This window comes from Monodelphis domestica, chromosome 4 (assembly GCF_027887165.1).
Source record: "Monodelphis domestica isolate mMonDom1 chromosome 4, mMonDom1.pri, whole genome shotgun sequence".
NCBI lineage: Eukaryota > Metazoa > Chordata > Mammalia > Didelphimorphia > Didelphidae > Monodelphis > Monodelphis domestica.
Window position 1 is genome coordinate 42,564,113 of NC_077230.1, and position 24,524 is coordinate 42,588,636.

General features: G+C 32.8%; 1 protein-coding gene across 28 annotated transcripts in view; it reads left to right on the forward strand.

Annotated features, from left to right (window-relative positions):
* The window catches only part of CNKSR2 (connector enhancer of kinase suppressor of Ras 2), a 300,281-nt gene that overhangs the window by 160,628 nt on the left and 115,129 nt on the right, over nucleotides 1-24,524 (forward strand). For 14 of the 28 annotated variants that reach the window (XM_056793349.1, XM_007493430.3, XM_056793333.1 and 11 more), the window contains exons 9-10: nucleotides 1,473-1,619; nucleotides 15,136-15,269. In XM_056793349.1, coding sequence (XP_056649327.1) covers nucleotides 1,473-1,619; nucleotides 15,136-15,269 — 281 coding nt within the window. The remainder of the gene's footprint in view (nucleotides 1-1,472; nucleotides 1,620-15,135; nucleotides 15,270-24,524) is intronic. The other 14 variants (XM_056793338.1, XM_056793340.1, XM_056793339.1 and 11 more) reach the window with 1 other exon arrangement.

Sequence of the window (24,524 nt, forward strand, 5' to 3'; positions counted from 1 at the left end):
TCTATGCTGCTTTTTGGGGGAGAAACCAGACAATCTAAGAGATGGGAACAGTCCTTTCTTATCTGCATCTAGCTAACAGAAAGAACCTCCTTCTTATATTTTCCTTATGACTAGGAAAGAATTGGGCAGACTAAGAAATGAAAGTTTTAAGTTCTACTCTCCATCCAAACTAACTTGGATCCTAAGGTACTGTTCAGAAGAAATTCTGACACTTGCGATTATATTTGTGGAAAGAATTTTTTTTAATTTCATTTCTAAGTCCAACGTTTTCAACATACTCCAAGGTAATAAGGGAAAATGTGATATATGTTGTCAGCCCCTCCTATACAACTGTGTTTCAGGATTTCAGCTATTTCACACTCAATCATAAATCAATGCATAAAACAATTTAATGGAAATAATGCTTCCTATTTTTTAGAGAAAAAAATGAATGATAGGTGAAGTAACTTAGGAAGGCTAATAGTAAAGCCAGATTTTGGAGGGTTTTTCAACTACTTCATTGTAATTAGATAATATGTTTGGCGATGGTATTCAAACAGGATAGCTTCATTAAATCCTGCATATTATATCTGAAGTTTATGGGCTCATTTGGCATATATTTGCAGTAGCTGTTGCATTGAAGCACTATTACCTTGTCTTTTTGTTTGTTTGTTTTATAGCCCTGTAAAAGGTTTATTTTATTGAAGCTTTCTTCCATCCATCAGAATGTAGCCTTGGTGGTGTCAAGTACCAGTTACTGAGAATATAATATAAGCTCCATTTGAGAGTAGAGACAAAGAAGCCACATAGATTTAAAAGAGGATGAAGGAGGAAAACAATGACTGTATTTAAACTCAGACTGTTGTTTAGGCCTGTTCAATAATGGCTTTCCTAACATCTGTGTACTTAAAGAGAGCACCTGGCATAGAAGTTAATCTGAAAATTAGGAAAATCTGGGTTCAAGTTCTTACCTCTGGCACATACTTACTGTGTGACTTTGGACAAGTTATTTAACCTCTTCATGCCCCATGTAAACAACTGAAAGTTGGAGGGCAGATGACCGCTGCACTGGAGACAGAGTTTTCCCTGTACTGATAAATAAAATCCTACTTCCCTGCAAAGAAAAATTAGTATTTAATTTTATAATGAAACACATCTTGGCCTAGAGAGAAGAATAATCTCAACTGTAGCATTTTTTCCTTTGTAATTTATTGTGTTACATATAAAATGTCTATTGTAGCCTTTGGACCCCTATAGTAAATGCCTTTTGTGTTGCTGGGAACAGATCCTATTGGGATAACTTCCTTAATCAATCAAAAGATTCACTGTTGTTGTTGTTGTTGTTGTTGTTGTTGTTTCCTTGAGTTTAAATCCTTAAAATGTTTATGGTGGTACACCTATGATGTCATTTTTACTAATCTTATTAAAGGGGGAAACATTGAATCTTGAATGCTGTACCTCAATTTTATTGTGATGATTTTGCTGGTTACCAGGTGGGGTGGCAGTTGAAAAATTTGGTGAATGCTCTACGAGAGGACCCGAGTGGTGTTATCTTAACTTTGAAAAAGCGACCTCAGAGCATGCTTACCTCAGCACCAGCTTTACTGAAAAATATGAGATGGAAGCCCCTTGCTCTGCAGGTAATGAAGCTTAATCATAAGTCATACACCATCATTGTAGCCATAGATTACCGCAGTGATGCTTCTTTATTATTGTGCCTCATCTCAGCAGCACACATGGATTAACTTTGTATGCTTTGGAAAATTTTGTTTGTGAAATGATCTCTTCATAGCCTGCCCTGCTAGGCTTAATTGTGATCAAATTTGATAGGGTTATTACAATTAATTTCTAGTTTATAAATGGCCCTCTCCCATCCCACATCTTCACCAATTAATTGATAGATATTTAAAGCATTATCCAGAGAACCACAGGCATAAAACACGAAAATGAATGGTTTCCATTTGTGCAATGGTATTTACCTCTAAAGGTTTATTTTTATGTGCCACACACATGCATGCACACACACATAGAATGTTGAGGCACAACTAAATCATAGCTTACAGAATAATTTTTAAAGGTCACAAAAATATAATTTATAATATGATGAAGAAAATGAGTTACACTTACTTCTGAAAATGTAACCAATTAAATAGTTTGAAATGACCCTTTCATCATCTCTTCTACTTAATAATAATAATAATATAAATAGATAAATTAACTAGTGTGCCAAACATTTGGAAATCATTGCCTTAGATTCTCGTTGTTTTGTTTCAGCAAGTATTATCGCCATGATGCATTACTTGGACATTATTTAAATTATAATCATAAAGAAATAGATTATCTAGAGGGTGATGAAAGTTTGGGATTGTTTGATGAAAAATTCTCCCATTATTATTAAAATGTAATCTTTAATCACATTATAGTAGGACTACTTTTTTCTTTCATGAAATCTGCATTTTTAAAAAGACTATTACCCTCTCTGAAGAAAGACTAGATTTTGAAAAAAATTAAATTTGCCTATTGATATAGAACATTGTGCATTGTCCAAGTTAAAAAAGAAAGAAGGAAAAGTAAGATATGAATATACCATTGCTGTCATTGTTGTTTAAAATATTAGCAAGTTTAATACCTTTCATAAATACACTTTTCTAATAGCTAAACTTTCCACCATCTTTGAATATGAATAGTTTTGTTTATTTTTAAGATACTGTGCTGTTCATTGGACCAAAACTTAGCAATAAATTTGAACCAAATGAATAGCTCATTAATTGTTTCTATAATAAAGTCTTTGAATTCCTAATGAGAATCTTTTTTCCCTGAAAGAATACATATATAGACTCTCTGTTATCAATAACAAGTAATGCATACCTTCTTTTTAATGTTTAATTAAGGATCTTCACTAATTTACAAGATCAAAGATTTTAATGAGTCACTGGACCAAATTTTAGCATGTCAGAACTGGGCACTAGATGCTCTCCCATCATTTCATGGCATTCTATTTACTCACTGCATCATGAGTTGCTTTGTTCTTCCACCCTATTGTTTCCCATTGGCATAGCTAACACAAAGATCCTGCATCAGGGTCTAATGGGTGTGGGTCATAGTTGAGGTGAAAATGAAGGCCATTTTTTCAAAGATAGCCTTCATTTTCCATGAATTTGCAATGATATCGAATAATTCTTTTTTAGCCCCTCATCTCTCATTTCAAACACCAAATAATCAGTTCCATGTTCTGTACACATTATTCCAAAAGAATATCTTGACTTTAAAGATATTAATGATTTTTCACCCTACTTTTAGAATGTGGCTACAAACACAAAATGAAGTGGAGAATTAAGGTAACTACAGTATCCAAATAAGAATCACTTTTGACTGAACCGAAATAATTAAGGGAAGAGTATCTTCTTCAGTTGAATGATTGCTCTGATTACCTCCCTTTCTCAAGTATATTGTGTAGGCATGTTGATAAAGCAGGAGAATAAGGACTTTGATAGAAAACTGCTTTAGAATAGGCCTAAATAGGCCTGTTCCCTAGACACCAAGGAATCTGTACGATTAGGCCACAAATTGAGTTTATTCCTCAGTGTTAAGTGCTATTTTCAGTCATATTTTTCAGATGGCTCAAACAAACCTAAATTGCACTGAAATTCTAGGACTTATAGCCACATATTATGTATAAATATTTTGAGTATTGACTTGTTTCTAACATGACTCAAAAACCTGTGGAAAATAAGGTATAAGAAAGTGACTGTTTGAACCTTTCTGTGATGAGCTAATCTTTACAAATAAGGGAAGACCAGGTTTTGACTGAAGACATCCTAGTGGTGTCAAGGATACCCTAATGGCAAGGCTGAGTTATGTGGAATTTAAGGGGTAAGGAAAGCTCTCTCTTCCATCAAGAACATTCGCACTATGTCTATTACAATGTTATTAGGTCATCTGAGGTCAAATATTGATTGGTACAGTGAAGTGTTTGTGGAGGTAGATGATATTAGGTCAAATCTTGGCACTGATGATTACCTTTGTGATCTTGGGCAAGTAACAGTGATCTTGGGCAAGTAACAGCGTCCTTGGGCCTCAATTTCCTCTAATAAATATTAAAGTGTTGGTCTAAATGATCTCTAATGTTTCTTCCAGCTATAAATCAATCAATCAATAATTATTTATTAACTGTCTTTACTGTGCTAAGTACTGGGGATACAAAAAGAGACAAAAGACAGTTCCTGCCCTCAAAAAGGTTACAGTCCAGTAGAGGAGACAAATACATACCTAAATATAAGATAAATAGTAAATAACTAATAGGGGGAAGAGCCTGGGATTAAGAGGGTTTAGAGGAGGCTTCCTGTAAGAAGGTAGGACTTTAGCTGGGACTTCAAGGAAGCCATGAAAATCAATAATTAGAGTGGAGAAAGGATTGTCCAGTGGGACAGTCAGAGAAAATATCCATAGCAGAGAAATGGAGTGTCTTCTTCCATAATCTTATTCTAGAAAAAAAGAGAAGGGTAATAAAATGATAGGTGATGGTAGAAACTATATCTATCTATCTAGCTCCCAACATAGCCTCTGAATGGCTTTGTTCTTTAGTATCAAAATGTCTCTTTTGTCATTCTCTTCTAGGGAATAAGAGTTAAATTAACAACACCGACAATCAGCAAAGTAAACACTAATATTATTTTCAAGATATCTGCTTATGATGCCAACACATACAAGAACATAGACATTCAGAATCCTCATTTAGATAGAGAAATTATCTTTGTTCTTTTATTTCCTTCTTCTTGTACTGTTATTAATTAGTTCACTACAGCTAGAACCCTTGTAACTATAAAAACATGGAAGACAGTAGAAAACAAAATTCTAAATATCATTTCTTTGAGTGTTCATCCTTTTAATTATAAGAGATGCTAAATTAGTAAGCAAAGCTGAATTTTCAAATTTGAGAATTTCAGATGTAGTAAGTCCAGCTACAATTTGACATGTTTACAAGCAAATTGGAGAGACAACATGCAAACAAATTCATAGAAAGCAAGATATATAAAAGAAAAATAGTAAATAATTAACTGTGTGGAAGGCCCTGGAATTATGAGCAGAGAAAGAAATCTTCCTTCTCTTTATTATATATTATATTATATATTTTATTATATTATATTATATATATATATTATATAAATAACTACCCAAAAATGATGATTGTCTATATGTAAAAGTATTAATAATCAACAGATAGATGATAACATATTATACTTTAAAACATATTTTATACTTCAGATGATTTTTCATGGGCCAGCTAGGTGACAGTGAATTAAGAGCCAGATCTATGGATAGGAGGTCCTGAGTTCAAATTTGACCTTAGATACTACCTAACTGTGCAACCATAGACAAATCGCTTAACCTCCATTGCCCAGCCCTTAATGCTCTTCTGCCTTGGAACCACTACACAGCATTGATTTTAAGAGAGAATGTATGGATTTTTTAAAAAAGAAACAATTGTTTAATATTTCAAGGGGAATCGTACTCTGAATTCAAATAAATAAACAATAAATGATGGGCATTTTCTTATTTAAAATAAAAACATAAAACCTAATTGTGCTAAACAAAATTAAAGCTTCAATAAAATTATTTTTTTGGTTTCAAAAGTACTGAAAATAATAGTAGTTTCTAATAGAAATTTTGACTGACCAGTCATGAAGTGAGATGGCTAATTAACAGGAGTAAATCATCCAACCTCATCTAGCATCTCTCACTCAGAATAAGTTCATTTTTCCTGCATTTCATGAAACTTGAAGGAGCTGAAATGTGCGTACTTATTGTCTCAAAGGGTACATTTTAAGGAGGAAAGCTCCAGGTCTTCAAACAATTCCTTTTGCCATAGTGCAATCTTCTAATGATGTATTAAATAGGCAAAATTTCTATGTTACAAGTTTGTCATTGATGATAGATAGTTATAGATAACTGGGCTGTCATCCTAGGGGCCAGTGGTAACACTTTCTGCTTTTAGAATGCAAATCAAGACTAGCTTGTGTCTTCCATGCTGTGTTGGTAAAAGCATCCTCTGTGGCTACATTCCCTGGTAAATTGTGCCAAATACTTAGAGAAAGAATGGCAAAAAGAGAACAGTGTGATTTCTTACTGAAGTTCTTTGGAATAAAGGAACAATCACAATTCAAAAGTGGGTTAGTCAAGGGAGGATATTTTTAGATGTAGATGTTTTTGAAAATGATTTTCTGAAGATCACTTGAATTTGGTTCTTGTGATAATGTCATTTAGTGATTATAAATGGACCCAGCATGATTTTCTGCAGAAGCTGAATGTTCTTTGAAGAGATTGTTGAAATTTTGTATTTTTTCATAATGCATTGGGTCAAAAAACTTCTTTTTAGAGAACATATTCTGAAATGGTCATTGAAATTGGTGGAGATATGCAAGTGAGAGGTTACATATGTCAGTTTTACCCACAATTTTGCAGAAAGCAAGGTCCCAATGTATGTATTCTTGAAATTATGTTCATAATGTTTTTAATCCATAATAATTATGTTGTATTTCTAACTCATATAATTTACATTGTTTTTGCGTGTGTGGTTTTGCTTTTTACATTGTGAATTTTGCCCTAGATATCTATATATCTAAGTGCCAATTTTGCATAATGAAAAACTTTGGATAAAAAAGGGGAAAGTTTTTACTCACTCTACGGAAGGAGGGGGAATCTTTTAAAAGCCATGAAAAGAGAACAGTCTTATTATAGTCATTAAGTCCCATCAAATGGCATTATTTTCCTAGAAAACTGATGATGTTAATTATGTTAGCATTATATTTGTTAAAATAACCATTTTGCAGATGTTCACAATAATAAAATATTTTAATACAAAACAGCATACAATGCTAGCTGAAAGATATTGGCAGTGATAGATTTCAATCTGTAATATCAATAAGTTGTTTTTTACAGGTAAAATGGTTTGGGTTTATTATTTTAAGTAGGAAAAAACTAATGACAGGGATGAAGCCAGTGTTATTGATGGAAAGGGGTGGAAGAACAATGTTCAACCAATAATGTAATTCCTCTTGACAGTGAGGTTCAAATGATTCCATTTTGCACATATCCAGATTAGTAAATAGCTTCCAGCAGCTGTCACATCACATTGTTTCAGTAAATCAAAGGACACAGACACATAGGAGTGCTTTAATTGATATTAACAAAAGAATTGCATAATCATAATTGTGATGTAGAAAGCTGCCCTATGCCTTCTTTTCTTGATAACATAAATATGATATAGAAATTTAAGAGAGTGATAAGTAAAGTAAATTAGTGTGCCTGCAGAAAACAGTGTATTCAGTGAGATGACTCAGTGGAGTAAATTAATCATTTAGGAACTAAGACTTGATCAAGAATTAATCAGAACCTATAGTTTTTCAATTGTTACTATGATACATATGGCAGATATGGGGGTTTTTGTGAAAGCAACTATTAAACTTGTTAAATTATATGGTTTTGTGTTATATATGACCATGTGTTTATAGGTGTATATAAGAATTATTTATTGACCAAATACATAAATTCATGGTCAAAATATTCTATATTATCTTAGACATCTTATAGCAAAGAAAAAATTTCTTATGTTCACAGGAGAATAATAAAATCATTTATGTTTCATGATATTTAGACACCAGAGAAACTATCAAATAACTGATGGGAAGAATCATTAATTTAGTTTCCTAGCATATAGGAACTTTTGAGAATGTCTAGCCAGACTATACAATAACTATGTTAAATGGCAGAAAGGAGTTTCTGCAACTTCCCAAATGAAAGGTAACAGATAGTAAAAAAAGATTAGACCTTAAAAATTATTTCTAATAACAAAAACCACTGAATTCTTTTGAATTTTAGAAAAAAAATTTTAAAAGAGCATCCATTTGGTGTTTAGTATTCAGGATGATTTAATTTCCCTGGATCATTTCTTTGGTTCATCTATCATAAGAAGCCAGTTTACATATAAATGTATATATAAATATGTAGATATATTTATGGGTCTATAAAGAAGCTATATTATCAATAAATAAAAGAAGTCCTATATTTGGAATGGGAGATTTCGATTCATATGAACTTGCATTGGTCCCATAGTAAAATCCTAACTTCACAATTTATCTGATCACATTTCTTTGTCATTTTTATGGAATAGAAAGCAAACTATTGATTGTCATTACATTAGTTGGTCATAAAGGAGTCTAGTTATTTTACTTCAAAATGTTCTTTGAATTGAAAGGTTCATTTATTATATTCTTTAGCTATTTAAAAGTAGACTGATTTAGGTAAAAAGCATGACCTGAAATTTCTAGAAGGTTTATAAGATCCAGAACTGGAATGGGCCATACAGCTAAAATTATGATGTTCCTTCCCAGAGATAAAGATGAAGGGCTCTAACCAACCCTGCCATTTTGGAGATGAGTAAATTTTAAGAACTGAAGCAACTTGGTCAATGTCACACATGTAGCAAATGCAAGAATTAGCATTGAAACCCAAATTCTTTTTCATCCTTGTAATGATTTTCTTTCCTAGCATCTGAGGCCATATGTATTTCATAGAATTTTCTCAAATTTAGCATCTTCCAGGAGTGCTTGTAGGACAAGTCATTTAATTTCCTGAATGAAAATAAGTAGGTCCATCAACAAGAAAGTTTCAAATACAATATTGCAGTCATTTGGTGGTATTAAAAAGTGTACATCAATAGAGTTACAACATTCAAATGATGTCAAACACAGATGAAAAGGGTAGTGGAAGTTGTGTAACACTACATTTCTAGAGCATTTTATATGGTTCCCAAAATGACATCTCTAAACTGACTTGACAATATTGTCAGAACATGAATTAGATATGGTAGAGCAGTAAAACTCCCTGTACTTTATGTTGCTGGTTTGACACGGCAATATAAAATCTATTCTGGGCACTGTATTCTGTTTGTGTGGTCTTGAATTCTTGAATTTGCAATACTTAGGAAATGGATGACACTGCCTCCCAGAAGATCTTCATGGTCCCTTTGGGTTAGAAGTTTTTAAGAAAAAATTACATATGTTAACATTTGTTCTATTTTCAACATTCTTAGCCTCCCTCACAAAGATCTTTTGATAAGGTGAAAACACCATTCTGTAATGAATTCCTTCCCATTTGCAACAAATATTTCTATAAACCCTCTGGTACCCTTTAAGAATCCCCCACCCAGGCCCTTTGAATAAGATTCAAAACAAAGACATGTTATACCCAACTGTGCGTAGTAGAGAGGTTACTGAAGCAAGCTTCTGGGTAATTATTGTAGAACAGAGTTTCTAATCATATGAATACATATTAGACCCACTAATCACTGGCTACATCTTATTGAAGATCCACACTCAAGCCAAGCTGGAAGTATGAACAAAGGAGAAGAAACATAAGGGACAGAAAAGAGAATAAAGGCAACAATGTGACTCAGTGGATAGAGATCCAGGCCTAGAGAGAGGAGGACCTGGATCAAAATTTGGCCTCAGATACTTCCTACCTGTGTGACCCTTGGCATGTCATTAAACTACCTCTCTTCTGCCTTGGAAATGATACTTAATAACAATTCTAAGACAGAAGGTTTAAAAAAAAAAAGAACACAAAAGTACCTTACTTGACATAAAAAATCAAAATTACATATGGAGGAAGGGGAAGAAGTGTTCTTTGTTACAACTGTCTTCTCTTAGCTCTTAACTTCCTATTAGCTGTTAATGAAAGCAGAAGCAATTTTGTTGTTTTATTATTCAGAATGTCATAAAGAATGGTGATTTGGTAGTGACGGGAGGGTGGAAATAAGCTTTATGAGCTTTATGCTGTTTTGTATTTCATTTTCTCCGTTCTTTCACATTTAGTAAAAAAATAAAAAGGAGTTACTTCTCATTAATTGTATGCTATTGAATCTCCTCAAATCTTAGGCCATCTTTGGAAAGAAATTATTGTTCCATTTTCAGGTAGCATATTCCACCTCCATAGAGCGCCCTGAGATCTCTCATCTTACATTCTATAGTCCTGTTTCCTTAGGGCCTTCTGCAATGATATTTTCTACTATGACAAGCTTGGTTTCAGCTAAATATTCAAGGGAAGCTCTGAGGAGGAAAGTTGACTCAGGCTAGGTGATTTGTCTTTAGCTGAACCCAGAAAAGAAATTGAAGTATCTTTTACTTGGATTTAGCATTTTTTTCTTTGAAAAATATCCCGTAACTTAAATCTGGTGGCTGCTCTATTCGAGTGTTATAAAAGAAGAGCATAACAGAAATGAAAACTGAATGATTTTGAAGGAAGCAAGAATGACATTGGAATTTGTAGAGAAGAAAGTAATAATAGATCTTCCCAGACCCAGCAAGTTTCTCTGTTGCATTATGCAATGAAAAAAACAAGAAAGTAAAATCTGGAATGATTATGAGAACTACACCAGGTAAACTGGGGAAATTTAACACAGAACCAAATGAAACCTAGAGTGGCAGCATAATACTGTAGAAAAGCTCAAAATTTTGGTTCAGAGGACTTAGGTTAAAATCCCAGACCTGCTGCTTATTGCTATGACCTTGTAGGGCAAGTCATTTAATTTCCTGAAACTCAGTTCCCACTATATATCTATAAAATGGGAGTGTCAAACAGGATGATTTCTAAGGGCCTTTCCAGCTCTAAATCTATCATCCTTACTGAAACTGAACAAAACAAAAGGGTATAAAAGAAATTGAGTCAACCTTTGAAAGGACTAGTTTTCTCTTTGAGGATATTTGAATATGATATTCTGTATTCATTGTGTGGGGTTATTATTTTTAAAAAACATCATTATGTTTAAATAATGTCATGCCACTTATTTGGGCTAGGAAATTTTTAACTCCTAACTATTTTGGTTAAGATTTCACCATTCACTATCTGCTTAGTTTTTTTTTTATTTGTTTACTTGCTTTGTTATCGACTAGTATAAAGAAGACTTTAAAAAAATTGATGTTTACACTCATCTAGCTATATTGTTTGAAACATGTTACCTTTTGCATGCTTTTGGTGACTTCATTTCTTTATCCTTCATTAAAGAGTGTTAGAGGAATGTTTGTATTTTCAAAATTGTATTTAACTATTCATACATGGCTTTTTATATTGCTATATCAGTATTTATTTTTCCTTTCCCACCAAGTCTGACCATACTTGATACCACCTACCTCATGCTATCATACTTTAGTTCTCCTTTGGCCAACTACAAACTAAGTTCAAAGGATATTGATTCTTTGTTTGGTATGATGTTTAAGTCTGCTTAACAAATATTAATAATTCTCACTTTGTAAAATATGATTTATTTCTGATACAGCCACCATCTCTAAGGATTTATTTATATACCTTTATGATTCTAAGGGAATTAAGTATTGTCAGGAACAATCATCAACTCTAGGTCATAATATTATAATGTTCTTTTTGTATGTGACCAGTGTACTTTTCATTTACATACAATGATTGAAGTATTTCACTGTTTTAAAACCCTAATAAATTTTCTGTCCATTTTATTTTCTTCATTGGTGTAAATATATTTTAGAGTCATAAAGACATATTTACACATACACTTATATGATTGTACATAAGGTGCAAATTTAAATCATTTAAATCTCAGATGGTTACATATATTTGTTGTAAATAAAAACATTAAGACCTTGCACCTATTACTAAAAACATCTGTACAAAATCATGATTATATGGTAAGAAATGTCTACAAATGATCATTGTTCTTTGTGGCTTTGGTTTAATTTTTCTTTGCTCCATACAAAATGTAAAGATGAATTATATATGCCTACACAGACCAGTTCAATTTATTGGAGCAAATAAACTAGTCAATCCAATGAAAAAATTGGACAGTTTAGCCAAACAATTGGATTGACTCATTGTTTTCCATTATTTTAATTAATTAATTCAGCAATTTGAACCAAGTGGTCAATTCAGTAAGAATAGTCAGCCAGTGGTTCATACAAGAATTGCTGGAATTCCTAATGAATAAAAATCCAGACAACTTTGAGAGACAGGAATGGCAAGTAATATTCATAACAACATGACAAAGGATGCATTAAAATAGAAATTTAGATAAACTATAATTTTGAACATAAATTGGCCAAAAGGAAGGAAGTGGAGGAAGGGGGGAGGGAGGGAGGGAAAAAGGGAGAGAGAGGGAGGAAAGGAGAGGGAGGGAGAAGGAGGTGGGGAGGAAGGGAGAGGGAGGGAGAAGGAGAGGGGAAAGGAAGGAGGAAGGAGGGAAGAAGAGAGGGGAAAGGAAGGAGGAAGGAGGGAAGAAGAGAGAGGAAAAGAGGGAGGAAGAAAGTAAGAAAGAAAGAAAGAAAGAAAGAAAGAAAGAAAGAAAGAAAGAAAGAAAGAAAGAAAGAAAGAAAGAAAGAAAGAAAGAGAGAGAAAGAGAGGAAGAGAGGAAGAGAGGGAGGGAGGGAGGGAGGAAGGAAGGAAGGAAGGAAGAAAGAAAGAAAGAAAGAAAGAAAGAAAGAAAGAAAGAAAGAAAGAAAGAAAGAAAGAAAGAAAGAAAGAAAGAAAGAAAGAAAGAAAGAAAGAAAGAAAGAAAGAAAGAAAGAAAGAAAGAAAGAAAGGAAGAAAGGAAGAAAGGAAGAAAGGAAGGAAGGAAGGAAGGAAGGAAGGAAGGAAGGAAGGAAGGAAGGAAGGAAGGAAGGAAGGAAGGAAGGAAGGAAGGAAGGGAACGTAGAAAGGACCTTGTATACACAAAGCACAATATGTAAAACAAATTTCCATTTTGGCCACATACAAAAATGAATAATCATTTTTCCCATGCACATCTTTCTCAAACAGATTCCATGTTAATTTTGTATTTCAGTGTCTCCATGACATAATGAGAGGAAAATATGAGGCATTCCATTCTATACATTTTAAATAAGAGTATTTTAAATAACTTAGAGAATTTATGTTTTGGATACCTTGGGGAAGTATCTCATAACATATTATTTTATTTGGGAAGTACTACCCCATATCCACTAAAGTTCTGGAAACAGAATATTGTTTCTTCTACTTGTGAAATTGCAAAACATGCTCTTCTTTGTCTGAATGCAAATATGGGCTTAAGGTATTAAAAATTATAAGTTATCACTTGTCTTCAACTTCTCTTTTTCAATGTGAAAACCCAGGGGAAACCACAATTACTTTGCTGTGAGCTGTTCTTTAAGATATTTACTGTGAATCATATGCCCATTCATGGAGATTCCTTAAGTCAGAAGGCCTATAGTGGGGTGACTGAACACCTTTAGCTAGACCAAAGAATCTTAAATCGAGTAGACTTGAATATTTAGGTGACCATTACAACCGCAAATTCCAACTTGTCCAAAATGGAATCCTATCTCACACAATTCTATTTCTAGCAGTTGTAGAAATCTTAAAAGTCTTTCACACAAGAATTTGCTCTCATCAAATCAAAAATGCCTTCACTGCATATTTGAATATACCATAATATCTTTTGATGAATTATGCTTTATATTTTATTTGTATGTATATTACACTACCAAAAACAGTGCATGGGTGGATGGGAGAGAGAAAAACAGTGCATGGGTGGATTGTGGGGAGAGAGAGAGAGAGAGAGAGACAGAGAGAGACAGAGACAGAGAGAGAGAGAGAGAGAGAGAGAGAGAGACAGAGAGAGACAGAGAGAGACAGAGAGAGAGAGGAGAATGGTGATTAATCTTTGGGAGGGGGTCTTAATAACCATTTCCAATCAATGGAAACTTCATCTTCTACTCAGAATTTGTGCTTTCAGACTCCTCTTCAGACAGACCATGTATGGAAAAGAACAGAACTATAAACCTAATTACAAAATAGGTAGACTATACAATAGATAGATGAATATTATATTTTACTTTGAAACTGTTCCTAAAAATTTAAATAACTTTTTTATTAGAGGATAGTCATATTGTCACATTCTAAAGTAGTTTGTAAATGTCTCTATGTTCAAGGAATATATTAAAGGAGCAAAAGTGAATATCTCTACAGTAATAGTGCAAATATTTTTCATCTAGACTGAAGTAAGATTGAAGGGACAGTTAGCCTTTTAATCATAAGTTTTGTGGCTTCATTGCACTATTATTTTATAAATACTTATTTTATATTTCAAGTAGCCAAGACATTTAAAACTGGATAGCATGTATATGCAACTTCTTTTATTTGATATGTAACTTCCTAGTTGTACAGGGTAATGGTAGCCATTGCTACAAACTCAAAAATGACTGTGTTAAATAACAATATCTCTTTGGACTACTATCTTGAACCAAAGATTCATGTTTTCATATACTTACTGCTCCTTCTAGGAAGTCAAGAATCACAAGCACCATTAACTTATATAATAAAAATTCAACAATACTTGATGAATGACTCCTTAAGGCATTCAAACTTTAACTTTATTTAACAAGCTGACTCTTTTAATGTTGTGATACAGACAAGCAGAGAGAGATTCTTGGAAGTGCACCTAATTATAGATTATGTGAAGCTGTAAGCATGCCTGATCTGGAAGATGAATGATATATGTCATATTGATGCCATAACTTCAGAGTTGGATCATAAATTGACCTTGAGATGAATAGTAGTTAATGATGACATCTAAAGAATAAACCCAGATTTTCCTGGCCTTACTACCAATAATCTTTGTAGTGTTTTCCAAGGATTTATCTGATCCTCAACATTTGATCTTACTAAGGCTCTAGTGGTTTGTCTCTTGAAAACATAGAAATGCAACATTTTCTCTGATCCATTAATTTTCAAGTGAGTGGGTTTGGAATCACCATTTATTTATTTCTTCTCTTCCAAAGAGTGGGATGGACTACAAGAGATGCAATTAATGAGCACTTTCTGTGGGATAATGAAATATTGCATATTGTTGTTACCTTCTAAATACTCAGTCCCATTCTGATACCCAAAGAAGCATAAACCAGGATTTCCAAAGAATTTGTGTGACCTAAGTAACATGAATCTTTTTCAGCCAATTCAGAAACATAAAAGTAACTATTTCTCTTCTCTCTTTGTGTATGCCAAACTAATTTTCTGTTTAAAAGTGAACACAGTAGATGATATTAAAATTATAACCATGTCGTTGTTGTTGTTGTGTGTTGTTGTGTGTGTATGTATTTTCTTTTTCATTTTAACCAGCCTCTTATACCTAGAAGTCCCACAAGCAGTGTTGCCACGCCTTCCAGCACCATCAGCACACCCACCAAAAGGGACAGCTCCGCTCTTCAGGACCTCTACATACCCCCTCCTCCGGCAGAGCCCTACATCCCCAGGTACAGCACTAAGACATCATGCTTTGGTATGCCACCTCTGATTCACACCAGCCACCTGGGAACAAGTGCTGAGTCTTTGCTAGGATTTTTCCCGTTGGATTATTTTCTCCCACCAGTGTAATATAAAAAGATGCTAGAACATCTCTACATCCCACACATGATATTGACATGTGTCTGTGACCAAAAAAAAGTAGTCCAAGTTCCGTGACCAGAATGTTCTAGACTCTCAAATTATTTTGAAGGTTTTTGCTTTTGATTTTTAAGGAATACAGTAAAGAACCTTTGAAGAGTGACTATAAGGCATTTGAATTTTCTAGTTTCTAATTTCTTTACAAATCCAAAAATATCTGTTTCTATCTTTCTTGTTTGACTCCTTTTGACAAAATGAGTTTAGTTCATAGTAGCACTGATTTTTAAATGTATTTCCTAAACTGACGGGCCCTTCCTGTATTTCATCTCCAGACTTCTGCTTGAAATTCCTGACATGTTTGGAACAGTAGAGCATTTCTGCTGTGATTCATTCTGTCCTGAAGCATTCTAATATTCAGCCTGGTGGAATGCTGCAGTGCAGAAAACGGCTTAACATTGAATGGAAATAATTGATAGCAGTTGCAAGAATGTGTTTCCATTTTTAAAACTAGTTCCATAATACTTCAAAAAACACAATCAAATGATTCCAAATCTTTTTTCTTTCAAATGGCACACCTAACATTTAATGTTTTCAGAATATACAAATTGATTTTTCTATGATAAATTTATTTTTTGTCATTCTTCAATTTGTTATACCTAGAAACATTCTATAATTCTATAAGTGACTATATTTAATATTTTTGTATTATACTGATAAGTTCAGCAGACATCTATTATTGTAATTTTCCTTTGAATTCAACTAATTTTGAGACTCCATCAATCTGATGCTTTAATTCTTTATTTGTGGGATTAAATATGGCCATCAATGACTTGGAAATTTAACATTATTGACTAGTCTCACTTGCATTCTTTACAAAATCATTAAATTTCAAAATGGGAAGAGACCTTGATGGTCATTTTTTTAAGTGATACCTATCCACTTACCACCTATGCATCTTCCCAAAATAGTCATCTATCCACATTTCCCCTGAAGACTTCCATTAAGAGGTAAGTCTTCACCCCTTCAGTCAGTCTATTTGCCTTTTAGAAAACTCTTGATTTTTAGAAAGTCTTTCCTTTTATCTAGACTAATCTATCTCTCTGTAACTTCCACCCATTGATGCTAATTCTGCTCTGTGTGACCAGTAAAAATAAATACTTCTTCCACATAGCAACATTACAAAATCTTGATCATAGCTATCACCCCCCCCTTAAGTTTTCTCTTTTTCTGACTAAATATTCCTGTCTATCACCCAACCTTAACATATTATCTCCTCTCCTAACTCTGCTGATTACTCCTGCTTATCAATATCTTTCTTTAAATGTCACCCAAAACTCAGCATTCTACTAGTGATCTTAATTGGAACTATCCTTTCCTATATTCTGGACATTGATGCCATATTAAATTATTTTTTTAATTTTCTTATCATATAAAACACACTTCCATATTGATCATTGTGGTAAGAGCATACTCATACAAAACCAAAACTCCAAAATAAATCTGTAAAATGCATTAATGTGAAAGGTAAAGTATGCTTTGGCATCCATACCACTCCAATAGTTCTTTCTCAGAAGGTGTATAGCTTTCCTTATCATAAGTCTTTCAGCATTGTCCCAGAGCATTGCATTAGTGATAGTAACCATTTTCACAGTATTTCAAAATATTGCACTTACTATTTACAATGCTCTCCTGGTTCTGCTTATTTCACTCTGCATCAGTTCATGCAGGACATTCCAGCTTTTTCTGAAATCATCCTTCTCATTCTTTCTCATAGTACAATAGTATTCCATCACCATCATATACCACAATTTGTTCAACCATTGCCCAATTGATGGACATCCTCTAAATTTCCTATTCTTTGTCACCACAAAAAAAGAGCTGCTATAAAATTTTTGTACATGTAGGTCATTTCCCCCTTTTTATTATCTCTTTGAGATACAGATCCAGTGGTGGTATTACAGGATCAAAGGGTATGCACAGTTTTATAACCCTTTCGACATAATTCCAAATTGCCCTCCAGAATGGTTAGATCAAATCACAACTCTACCAACAATGCATTAGTGTCCCAATTTTGCCACATCCCCTCCAACATTTATCACTTTCTTTACTGTCATATTGGCCAATCTGATAGGTTTGAGATGGAACCTCAGCTTTATTTTAATTTGCATTTCTCTAATCAAGAGTTGATTTAGAGCATTTTTTCATATAATTATTGATGGTCTTGATTTCTTTATCTAAAAATTGCTTGTTCATATCCTTTCAACATTTTTCAGTTGGGAAATAGCTTGTATTCTTATAAATTTGACTTAATTCTCTACATATTTGAGAAATTAAACCTTTATTTAAGAAATTTATTATGAAAATGTTTTCCTGCTTTCTTGTTTCCCTTCTAATCTTGGTTACATTGGCTTTGTACAAAAGCTTTTTAATTTAATGTAATCAAAATCATACCGTTTATATCTTATAATGCTATCTCTTGTTTGGTCATAAGCTCTTCCCTTCTCCAAAGATCTGCCAGGTAAACTATTTTATGTTTCCCTAATTTAGGTATGGTATCAACTTTTATATCCAAATCATCTACCCATTTTGACTTTATCGTGGTATAGGTTGTGAGATATTGGTCTATATGGTCTAGTTTCTACCATACGGTTTTCCAATTTTCCCAGCATTTTTTGTTACAGTGAATTCTTATTCCAAAAGCTAAGGTCTTTTGGTTTATCAAACACTAGTTTGCTAAGGTCATTTACCCCGGCATATCTTATATCTAATCTATTCCATTGATCTACCAGTCTATTTCTTAGCCAGTACTCAACTCTTCTGATGATTACAGCTTTATAGTACAGCTTGAGAAATAGTACTGGTAGGCCTCCTTCCTTCACATTTTTTCACTAGTTCCCTTGATATTCTTGATTTTTTCCAAATAAATTTTGTGATTATTTTTTCTAATTCTATAAAATAATTACTTGGTAGATGAGTGTGACACTGAATAAGTAAATTAATTTAGGTAGAATTCTCATTTTATTATATTAGCTTTGCTTACCCAAAAGCAATTGATATTTTTCTCATTGTTTAAATTTGACTTTATTAGTGTAAAAAGTATTTCGTAATTGTATTCATATAATTCCTGGATTTGTCTTGGCAAATAGAGTCCCTGGTATTTTATATTGTCTAGAGTGATTTTAAATGAAATTTCTTTTTTATCTCTTGCTACAGAACTTTGTTGGTAATTCATAGAAATTCTAATGATTTGCGTGGGTTTATTTTGTATTCTGCAACTTTACTAAAGTTATTAATTATTTCAACTACTTTTTAGTTGATTCCCTAGGATGCTGTGAGTATACCATCATATAATCTCCAAAGGGTGATAATTTATTCATTACCTACTTTAATTCCTTCAGTTTCTTCTTATTGCTAAAGCTAGCATTTCTAATACAGTATTAAATAACAGCAGTGATAATAAGCATCCTTGTTTCACTCCTGATCTTATTAGGAAGGCTTCTAACTTGTCCCCATTTCAAATGATCCTTCCTGGTAGTTTTAGGGAGATACTACTTATCATTTTAAGGAATGACCCCTTTATTCCTATGCTTTCTGGCGTTTTTGATAGGAATGGATGTTGTATTTTGTTGAAGGCTTTTTCTGAATCTATTATGATAATCATGTGATTTTTTTTTAGTTTGGCTATTGATATAGACAATTATGCTAATAGTTTTCCTAATATTAAACAAACTCTGAACTTAAATTATTTTTTAACATTTTTGCAATTATGTCTCACTATTATTTCAAATTAAGGCAGAAGAACAAACATATTATCTTTTTCATATTGTCCCATTCCATACCTAAGTTTTATTTTTAGCTAGCTGTTGAATTTCATCTTTTTATGTTTCATCCATTCTATTCTCTCAAGGTTTTGGGTGGTGGGGAGGCTTTTTTTGGATCCTGACTGTCTCACAGAGTGAATCAGTTATACCCTACCAGCTTTATAAAATCTATGTATTAATTAAATATACCTTCATTCATGTCAGTGATCAAGAAAAATGTTAAATGTTACAAGGACAAGGACAAGTTTCTAGGAAACTCTACCATCATGTTTCTTCCCAGTTAACAGTAAGCCATTAATATCTACCCTTTGGGTTCAATCATTCAACCATTTCTGAATTTACATAATTCCACCACTGTCTCTTCCACATCTCTCCATCTTGTCCAAAAGAATAATACTAAACACTTTGTTAGATACTTTACTAAAATCTTGATAAAATTATCTGCATCCTTCTTACAATTAACAATTAGCCTATCCACAAATAAGTTGTTTAACATGACCATTTCATGATAAAGTCATGTTGATTCTTAGTGATTATCACTTTCCTTCGTTAATATTCACAGACTACCAATTAAGTATATTTTACAATTCTTTCAGTAGTCAAAGTCAAGTCCATTACATGTAGTTTGAAGAGTCTGTTCCCCTCCCTTTTTTCTTTTGAAAATAGGGACTTCTTGAGTGCTGTGGTACTTCTTCCATTCTCCATGATCTCTCAAAGATCATTGACAGTAACTGAGCAATGCTTCTCCCAGTTTCTTTTGGGACTCCAGGTTGTAGGTTTTTTCTGGAGCTGAGTAGAAATAATAATTAGCTTCTTCTCCCTACCTTACACCATTTTTGTTCTATTCCTTCCAGCACAAATGAGATCAAAATTATTGTTTTCTCTTTGTTCATTTTCATCCACTTAGGGATTAGAGGCTCCATCCCATCTTAAATTCTCCCTTTTTTTAACAATCTGTGTTAATTCTTCCAATTAATTTTTATACCACTTTCACCTCAGGACTATGATAACTTTAGTTTAAACTTGAATTTTAAGACATTTTATATCTCATCAGACATCATAAATGTGATGAATCTCCATTTTGGAGAAAAAATCTGTTACTTTGAAAGAGTTTTTTTTTTTCAAAACACCCTTAACCAAACTTAGCTAATGCTAAACATTAGCATTTCTAATTATTCTTAAAGGACAATGCCATGCTTTTTTTTCATTCCATCCATTACTTGTTATCATTATGTTGGCCACTGAATTCCATCTGTTCTCCCAATGGTTTCTTTCAACTGCCTTACCTTTCCTTTCTAATTGGAATCTTTAGAATTTCTTCTGAAGACTTCTATAGAATTTTTGCCTGTGGGATATCAAGTATGCTTTCTCAAAAACTCTTTGAAATCTAGTCTCAAAAAATCTAAGGTATATGTTAGACCCTTCCTAGATTTCTTCTCTCTCTTAAATTTGAAAAGTTTTCATGTTCCTCTATCATGTTCCTCTAAAGTTCTCATCCTTTCTTCTAAAGCAACCAGTTTTTCTTGGACAAGGAGCTCACATTCAGAATAAAAATTCCTCTTGTTCTTTTGTCTGTCTATGAAAAGATCAAATTATCACTGAGGCAAGCTAAAGACATATTTATTATTCTGCTTTTGATGAAAATCTCTAGATGTCTAGACCACCAATATTTCTCATCATTACTATATACTATCTCCATTTGAGACATATGTTATATTTTCTGAAGTCCTCGTGAATTTTTTTCAGGTCTACAGAACAGTGTCATAAGATAGTATTTATTACTGCTGTTTCTTCTTCTAGGTGTTACCCTCTTTGTCATTCTTCCTCCTTTAGGTTCATACATTTTCTATCATAAGTATAGCTCCCTAAAATACAGTGCTGCTCTGCAAGCACCATCTTTTTATTTATTCTGTACTTTTTGAATAAATTATAGCCTTCTAGTGTCACATTCTAGGAATGAGTTCTTTCTCACCATGACTTGATGATGACTGTGAGATCAAAAATGCTTCCTTGCATTAGGATCGTGCATTCATATTATTTATTATCTACATTCTTGGAACTTTTATATAGACATCTGAAGTCATAGGTACTTTTTCTGACTCCCAATTTAAATTTTTGTCTTTTTTAAATTTTTGATCATCTCTACTGCTATTCTTACAAATGTTGTCATGGATTTTCACTACAGTTTCTAATAGATTTGAAACTACACATGCTGTTTTCTCCCTCAGCCTCCATACAAATAGGTAGATAGATAGATAGATAGATAGATAGATAGATAGATAGATAGATAGATAGATAGATAGATAGATAGATAGATAGATACTTGCCAGCCCAAGCTAAGTATGCTACATTAAAGCCTATCATTTCTATATTTTGAAATTTGGTATCTAGATATATCATTTCACTTCAAATAAAGTATACACAAACATGTGTAACCATTTGAAACATTAGTTTGATTTTTATTTCATGAAAAGGTGTTAGGTATTGTAGAATATTGTATAATACGGAACAATGAAAGTCTATGATCCACTTTTGAAGTGGACTTACTTTTTTTGTTTTCCTTAGTTTTAACTTAAAATGGAACAACTCTTTATGGAGTCCTATCTTCCAGATTAATAATTGTAAGATATTTAAGTAAACAAGACAAAATAAAGTAAATGTGTAAAAAAAAGCCAGTGCCTTTCTAAAGAGATAGTATTTTCCCATTTTTCCCATTTTTCTCAGATTAAAATAAATTAGCTTTCTGTAAAAACAGCATTATTAAACAGGAGATGTTTCTAATCCAACATTTGAGTACCCAAAACATGAAATGACACCACTAGGTTTTATGGTTGTGGTGAAGCTGTGAATGAGAATTTTAAAAACATTCAGAGTGAGAGTACAATGAAAGGTAGATTTCATGAAAAAAATATAAAAAATTTGCCAGGGAGAAAGAATGTCCTATTGATCCATACTTAAGTCAAATTCCTTCAAAGTAACAGATTTTTCTTCAAAATGGAGATTCACTTCATTTATGATGTATGATAAGGTATAAATTTTCTTAAATTCAAATTTAAACTAAAGTTATTGTAGGCCCAGCATGAAAAATCAATTGGGAGAATGCATTTATATTCCAAATTAAATGGAACCACTGATGTGACCTTTGGGCTTCTTATATATTTATCTTAGGAAAAGATAAGAAATATACATGTGTTGTTCTCATTTCTCTTAAATTACAAACACAAATGACTCATTCATAAAGAACTAGATTATAAAGCATATTTTAGAATCATCAAATGCAACTGTCTGTTCTATTTTGTTTTATATCTACATGCAGATTCATGTAAGTATAATAATGTAATACATGCCTTTGGACATTGGTATGGAGATGCAACATGAAACCTGCACAATTCATATTTGGACAACTATTTAATTACTTTTGTATTATTTCTCCTGTTTCCATTGATAAATGATGATGAAAAGTAGAGTTAGGATACTGTTGTCACTAATACATTAAGAGAGTGAAGATCCATAGAGAGTGTAACTGAAATGATATTGTTATCAAGTTTTCCCTAGGCCAGATAGACAGGAGGAAAATGGGAGGTATTCAGGAAACAGATAATGAGACTACAACTTATTTGACAGTTATGGTTCCCCGGTAATCTGAGCTTCTTGCTTTTTTTTTTTTTGGTAGTTTTTCCATTTTCCTTGAATCAATTTATGATGAACCATGTCAAGATGGAAACAACCATGGTACATGGTCTTCCTTCTTATTAGACAGGTAGTGGATCATAATTTTTTTTTATTTCTTCCATCATGTAGCTAAAGGATTAAGATGTTGTAAGTTAGCCATATGATACCTTTCATTTCCATTTGATTTAGCTGTATTTGTAAGGATTTTAAAGCCTAAGTCATAGAATCTAAAGGTGACAAGGAACCTAAAAGATCATCTAATGCTGCCTGAACCTGAAATTTAGAAGAATAATTATAATTCTACTCTCCTCTAATATACACAACACCTAAAAAAGTTGTTATATACTCAGTCCCTTTTAGAATGCAATGATGGGACCTCCTCATTAAACCATTACATGGACTTCCCTAATTGTTAAGAATTTTTCCTTATACAGAATTAAAATCTTCTTCATCAAATCCTTAATTGATTAGCATTAGTTAGGTCCCCTGGAATCCAGCAGAATAAATCTAGTCATTTTTTGTACATGAAAATCTTTCAAATATATGAAATATTATGCCTTCCCAAACTCTATTTTCTATTAGGCTAACTATTCTCATTTACTTCAGCTGACTTTCTATGTCATGGTTTGAAATTATTTCCTAATCATAGACATCCTCCTCTGAGTCAAACCTGCATTGTCCTTGTAATTCACATAAAAGTGACAATGAAAATCAATGTGGTATGCTAGATATGGTATGACCAGGGTGAAATATGGTGGGACCATCAATTCTCTTGCTCTTAAAAGTGGACTTTTATTAATGATATAAACTACAATTACATTAGTATTCATGGCTGCCACACATATAAACAACTCTTATAAGGCTTGCAAGTCACCATGATCTTGAGGTCAGTTTCACATGAACCCTTGCTGATTGGCATCAACCCCAAACCTGTACTAATACACCTGAGTTCTTATTAACCCATGTGGTGGAATGTGTATAGTTATCTGTGGATAGGCAAATGCTTGAATGTGGAGAATTCTTTTGAGCATTTAAAGAGAGATGAAGTATCAGTACTCTAAATGAGAGTTATGTGGAAGATTCCTATCAATTTACCTAAGGTTTGTGGTGAGGAGAATAGATAAAACAATTATCTGTGCTTTGTGACACTTTTAGGATTCAAGAACTTTGCTTGATTTTTCTGGAAGACCTAAAAAAAGGAAGAACAGTTTCCCATTAATTAAAAATAAAGGCACATAGTTCTAGTGTACCTGAATGTTCCCAAGAAGTTTTTCAAATATGGACAGGACTGGGCCAATAGAGCTCCCTAACTATATATCTGAACAGATTTTTGCAGTCTTGATTACGATGTGCCCTCAGATCTCAGCACTTACCCAAAGTCCCTATCTATATAACATAATAGGAATTCATTTAAATAACTGATTTTATTGCCTTTAAAAATATATTTAGACTCTAGTTTTTATCTCTAAAACTTTATAATTCAAGATGTCACTAGCTTATTCATATGTCATTCACTCATGTCAATATTCAGCATTCATCACATTCAATCACAAAAAAACTGATATTTGACAATGAACAAAAATATTTTCTTATATCATCCATATGTTCCTATAAGCATATTTCTCAATAATT